This window comes from Musca vetustissima, unplaced genomic scaffold (genome assembly GCF_032173495.1).
Source record: "Musca vetustissima isolate MV318-11 ecotype Yass unplaced genomic scaffold, APGP_CSIRO_Mvet_v1 utg1397, whole genome shotgun sequence".
NCBI lineage: Eukaryota > Metazoa > Arthropoda > Insecta > Diptera > Muscidae > Musca > Musca vetustissima.
The window spans coordinates 135,783-142,363 of record NW_026880157.1 but is presented as its reverse complement, the minus strand read 5'-3'; the positions used below and the strand labels follow the sequence as shown (position 1 = coordinate 142,363).

General features: G+C 33.9%; 1 protein-coding gene across 1 annotated transcript; it reads right to left on the bottom strand.

The window, feature by feature from the left end:
* Window positions 1-1,724: 1,724 nt before the first annotated feature.
* LOC133325570 (alpha-soluble NSF attachment protein-like) lies at window positions 1,725-2,652 on the bottom strand. The gene has a single exon (XM_061534311.1). It carries the CDS (start codon window positions 2,636-2,638, stop codon window positions 1,757-1,759), a length of 882 nt encoding a protein of 293 aa, XP_061390295.1. The 5' UTR covers window positions 2,639-2,652; the 3' UTR covers window positions 1,725-1,756.
* Window positions 2,653-6,581: the final 3,929 nt, after the last annotated feature.

The following is a 6,581-nucleotide window of genomic DNA, read 5'->3' as shown; positions in this document are numbered from 1 at the left end:
ACATTCCTTTTCTACGTCAAATGTTGGTCAAGGACTATGCCGATGTTTTCATTTACAAAGAGAGCTTTAAAGTCACCTCATTCATGACTGGTAGAGGGAAGTTTGGAAGCTATTGAAACATTCAACCATGTCACACTAATTGGAGACTTAAACAGGTCACTTTGCATTTATTTGTTACATGCAAGGGTTATAACCCACATAGGTAGGTATAGAGTATAATTGTACATGTATAACAATATGATTCAAGTCGGCTCTGATACAGATATAGTTCCCATCTGTCCATAAGAAGCTTTACTCATACATAATAGTCATTCTGTCATGTTTTATTAATTAGTTTCTTCAAGTTCAATACCATTATTTTCATAAGCAAATTAAGTATAGTATTGCGTGTGTCAAAATTAGTTTAGTTCGCATTTAAATATAGTCCAATATTAACGTTAGTTTATATTGAGGTAAAAATTGACGCAGTGTTGTCTGGTATCATATAATCGCCAACGACTAATTTTAGTATTTTATTAATTGTTTATAGTAGTGGTTTTTAGATTTATCTATTATGTTTATAAATTATGCCTTTTTCAATTTTTTATTCCATTTATATCAATTTTCAATAATTCAAACAGATTGTCCAGCCTCCATTAACAACGCGAGACAGCGATTATAAAAACAACAAAACAACACAACGGACAACAAAAATAAAATCATTAAAAAGTCACAACGACTTTGAAGCAGAATTGGAAAGATGCCAAATGGAATTTTTATCTCTAACTGGACCCTAACGTGAAAAAAACGACAACAATTATAACAACAAGACAAGCTGCAGCTAATATATCTTCAAAACAAACACACGCGCGCACACACACACGAACAAAATAAAACACATAACAATTTCCATTAAGGATATTCAATTTTGGTGGCGACTAAAGCGTTCTTTATTTTTGTTTTCAATACCTTCTTATTTCACATGCGGTAATTTGTGGTTGTTTTTTTGGTACCAAGAAAATCCTAATCATCCTTCTTTGTTGATTGTGGATGCTGTCCTGGTAAATGGCCAAGGTAAGTTGTTAGTTTTAGGCTTTAGTTAAGGAAATGTTGTGTCTAAACATATATATGGCGAAATTAGTTTTCTGTTTCGTTTAGTTTATTTTCACAAGATTTAAATGTTTTTTTTTTTATTATACTCTTCTCTCTTTGGTTATCAATAATAAATTATAACATATAGTTAACACATGTGGAATGTGTGTATGTGTTGTATTAGTAATTAATTTAAATATATTTATATATTTCTTTCGGTATTAATTAATATGTATGGATTTCTCTTATCTGTTTTTTGTTTTTTAATTTTATAATAATTAATAATTGCATTTTATTTAATTAATTTATTATATATTTTATATAATATGGAATATGTTTTTATTTTAATATATATATTTAAAAAGACAAAAAACATTTTTTTTTTAATTTTTTTCCTTATATTTTTTTAGAATGTATTTTGTTTTTTTTTTCTAGTTTCATTTTTTTAATAATTATACTAAAAGGGATTGGTTGTTTTCAAGAGAAGTGGGTTAGTAAAAAGAATTTCCAAGGAAGGGATGGGGCAGGAGGGAGGATTTTTTCTTTTTTGTTTTTGTGGTATTTATGTTAGTGTTGCTGTTTTTGTTGTTGTTGCTATTACCAACCCTTCACTTGCTTGCTTAATTTTAACAATAATAATTATAATAATATGTATGTATGTATGTATATATACGGGGGAATATACTTAACAGAGATCAGGATTATCATCATTAGCCTTCTTAATCCGCAATAGTATAGTGGTATACCATTGATCAAGCCGTGAAATACTGTCGTAATTCTTCACCGTCTCAGTGAAGGCTTCAATGTCTTGCTCCTCCAAGTGCTCACACAACGATTTGACCAATTTAAATTCCCTCGAGTCCTGGAATGCTGGATACATTTGTATATACTTCTCCATGGCATGTTGGCAATTCAAGACATCTACACTCAGCTGACACAAAGCAGCCCGGAAGAAATACTCTTTGGCGCTGTGCTTGAGCAGTGAAGATTCCAGGGCCGATGCACCAACTTGTTCGTACAGTTCAATTGCCTTCGGGTAATCCTCCAATTGTGCAGCATACTGGGCGACCTTTAACAAACACTTATTGGCCGAGCTGTTCGACTCTTCGCCCTTGAAATAGTCCGCAGCCTTTTCATAATGTTCAATGGCCTTCAACAGTGTATTGGGATCGCTTTCATACATCTCGGCAATGCTTTGGTGATGTTTTGCGGCCGTGGTAAATCTACCCATGTCCGTGTAAATATCGATGGACTTTAGGAGACAATTTGCGGCCATTTCCACATCGATTTTCTTATAGCAATTAGAGGCATCCACATAATTGGTGCCAGCATCATGACGGCTGCCGGCTCGGGCATGCAAAGCGGCAGCTTCGCAAAAACACTCACCAGCCTTTGTCCAGTTCTTGGACATTTTAAACATATTTCCTGCCCGCTGATAGCATTCAATGGCCTCTTCCACCTTGTTGGAGCCACCGAAAATATTACCGAAAAATCCCTTTTGCTGACTCAATTTCTTTTCAGCGTCTTGCATTAATTGCAAAGCCTTTTGTTCGTTGCTGTCACCCATTTTTCCAAGTTTGTAATTTACTTTCGTATTCAGCTATTTAAGACCACGTTTAAGTTACTACTTTTTACTTGACACTATATATATTTTTTAATTTTTTCTAAGCTCCAAATAGGCAGCTATTGGCAAAAATTTTTGCTGTATATTTGCGGAGCAAAAAAACAAATTTGTATGAAAATTTCGTTGCTCTGTTAAAAAATTACTCAATGTAGAAATCGATACCAATGATGGTAGGACCACTGTGTGAGATGAGATTGAGTCATGCGCAAACGGGATACACTGCTAAAAACTCGCCTGAAATTCGACTAGATTTTGACTGTATATATACATACAAACCTATATTAGGCACTATTTTTGGATATTTTGTGAAGGAATTTCATTGACCACCACCAGTGACCATGCGTAGTAGAAATTTGGGAAAAATAACGGCTCAGTGAGTCACTTTATTGGAATTTTTTATTATTTTTGAAATGAGGCAATGCCACAAGGGAGTAATTAAACGAGGAAAAAGACAATTATTAAAATATAAAACATTAAACAAAAAAAAATATATACTTTTTTATTATCTCCTCTCCTTGGAAAAATAGACTTTTTTTTTTTTTTTATGTATTATTTTGGTTGGCCCACTTTCTATAGGGATAGAAGGTTTAGTGCCATGTCTCCATATGTAGCTTAAGCTACGAATTTGACTTTATCCATAGATGGTGGTTTGTGTTTTGCAGGTTGACTTCGATCTTCTTTAAGAATTTGACCACAATGTTCAGACTTTCTAAGCCTTGTGTATCAGTGAACTCTTCTACTGTGAAGGAGTCACATAGTTGCGAAAAGCATCTTCTTTTGTTATTAAATTTACGAAAATTGAAAATTCCATGCGCAGCTGTTTGGATTCTGTTGAACGACTCGTAATTTATAGGTTATCCGTATTTAAAACGCACGTGTTAGTTAAGCGAACGCTTAACAACCGCCATTTTGTAAAAATCTATTTTTAAGCCCGTGGGCGTGTAATACTCATTTAAAATTTTACGTCTTTCTTGTGAGCCGTCCGAGGACGAACTGAAAAATAGACTTTATTTATGTTTATTGTTGACAACAGCTGTTATTTATCTAAGCTCGTATTGGAGATATTGTGAATTGCTATAACTATTGTGAATGTTTATTCATTGTAATTCACAATAATATTAGGAAAGAATTTTGTATACAGAAAAATATAACGAACATTTTGAAATTTTTACCCCTTTCAAGAGTTCCGTCCAGAACCTTATAGTACGATTACATTTAACCGGATTTCGTTAACCCAGTGGATTTCAGTTGTAAATTCCTTTGCATATATGTCAAATAAATCCTCATAAAGTAGGTTAACCCAGTAAAAAGTTCTAATGCATATGCCGTTTTAAAGATTCTACTAATTTTACAAACCGTTCAAAACTAGAACAATGTTCAACCAAATTTGTCTTTGTAAACTTTTTACTACATCCCATGTATTTCTAGATTGTGTTTCAAATAAAACATTACAGTTATCATTATGAAACAGTTCTGCTCCAGATTACAACAGATACACAATATGTCAAGAATGAGTTTACACATGGAATAAATAAAAAAAATAATACTAAAAAATTGTTAGTAATAAACAGGAATAATTCGTTACTAAAGTTAGATTTTTGATTCTTTTTATAATTGTGTTCATATGAGATAAAATGCAAAAAAGATGACGGTATAGAGTGTATAGCACCTAGCTAAGAAGAGGTTAGAGTACCAATTAATCGGCTGAAGAACAATAAAGCAGCTGGTGCCGATGGATTACCTGCCGAATTATTCAAGACCGGTAGTCAGATGCTGGCCAGGAGCATGCATTTGTAGAATTTGGGTACAGGAATGCATGCCCAATGATTGGAACATTAGCATCCTGTGTCCCGTGCACAAAAAGGAGACAAGACGATGTGTGCCAACTATAGAAAACAAGTATCCTTGAAGCCAAAAGTAGGAAAGAACCTTTGGGAGCCCTTTTTATATCGAACGAGGATTCAGACAAGGTGACAGTTTGTCGTTTGACCTGTTCAACATCCTGCTTGGAAAGGTCATATGAGATGTAAATGTGAACAGAAAGGGCACTCTGTACACCAAACAGCATATGTTACTCGCCCACGCCGACGACATCGACATAATGGGTGGAACATTGCGAGCGGTAACAGCCACCTTCGAACAAATTGAGAAGGAGTCAGCCAAAGTAGGACTGGCAGTAAATGGCGAAAAGACGAAGCTGATGGTATCAACGCTCAAGACGTCCAGTAGATTCGGATTAACTGTGGAGCTTGAAAGTGAACGATTTTATATACCTCGGTACCGCCATAAACAAAACTTCTAACATCAGCTATGAAATCCGGAGCAGAATAGTGTTAGCCAACAGATGCTACTATGGTTTGAGTAAAGCAAGGCCAAACTCACACTCTACAAGACGCTGCAGTTGTATGGATCTGAAGCATGGGTACTTGCGCAAGCGTATGAGGCTGCGCTTGGAGTGTTTGAGAGAATAATTATCCGGAAGATCTATGTGCCGATCTGCGTCGATGGTGCATATCGCCGTCGAATGAACCATGAGCTATACCATCTATTCCCGGACATCGATATAATCAGATGGATCGAGCTGCAGCGACTACGTTGGCAATGCCATCTTGTGAGAATGGATGAAGATGCCCCAGCTTAAAGGCATAAAATGTGGAACGAAACTTTCTGCGTCTCTAGATTGTGGGTCACTGAATCCAAAAAATTGATTTGTGTCCTTTTTTCTTATCAGTATAATCGACAGGATCAATTTTTGGGCTGTGACCATATATTCACACTGTCACAGACCCGCCAAATTTCCATAGGATTAATATTATATTTGTTTTTTTTTTAAGTCTAAATATTGTTGTACGCCTATCGTTGTTTAGCTTGATATGCGCCCCCAAATTATTATTGACATTTTTCCAAATTTGACTGTTGGGTTGATATTCAAACCCAAATACTGGTGGGTACATCGTTTTGATATGACCATCCTCGCAGCAACTTTTTTTCGCATTTTCACTTTCTCCTTATTCCGAAACAGGTTCGAAAGCAAGAAAATCCCCTTTGGGGAAAAATTATTTATTGTGGATTACAGGGATCGATAATAAATTTCAGGGAGATGACTACAAAAATATAAGTATTAAATATTTTTATGACAAATATCTACACAATACATATTCTATGAAGATTTTGAATAAAAAGTAACAATTTTTTAAAAAATTTCAATAACTAAAATATTACAAAATTAAATTACAAATATTCCTTAAATTACAATATGACAACACGAATTTGTTCATTAACCACAATTTTTGAAAATTTGAGCTGGCATCTTGCAAAAAATTCTCCCTATTTATTCAGAATAAGGCGAGAATGTGAAAGCGAAAAAAATTTCACAAGCGAATATCCACAATAAGGTTATATATTTCGAATTTAAATTTAATAATCGAAGGATTGTCTAACAATACAACAATAGTTAGTGATATCTGCAACACACAACACAATATAATAAATTGTAAAGTCAAGGCCCCGTATAACGAATTGTATATTGTCATGCCCATTTGTTATAGGGCAAAGTTTTTTAGGTGCAATTTTATTTAAAAACAAAAATGTAGAACGTAATAACAGTAATTAAAACCTGTTTAGATTATTTTTTATTATTTTTTGCGTTATACCCATTTTGTTATACCCAGTATATAAATTTGGAAAACGTTCGTATTATGCGGTAGTCAGTGTAGAAAGCTCATTCGTTATACCGGGCATCAATTGTATTTAGTTAAACAATTTGTTATTTTTATTTTCTTTAATAAATATATTCTAACTACACATTTTTTTTACAAATTTTAAAAACTGTACAAGGCACTTTGATATAACATATTGTAAATAACAACTAAGCCAGCTTAGTAGT

What these genes read in the sequence shown, in the direction of transcription:
- LOC133325570 (XM_061534311.1), bottom strand. Translation starts at nt 2,638, where the DNA reads ATGGGTGACAGCAACGAACAAAAGGCTTTGCAATTAATGCAAGACGCT.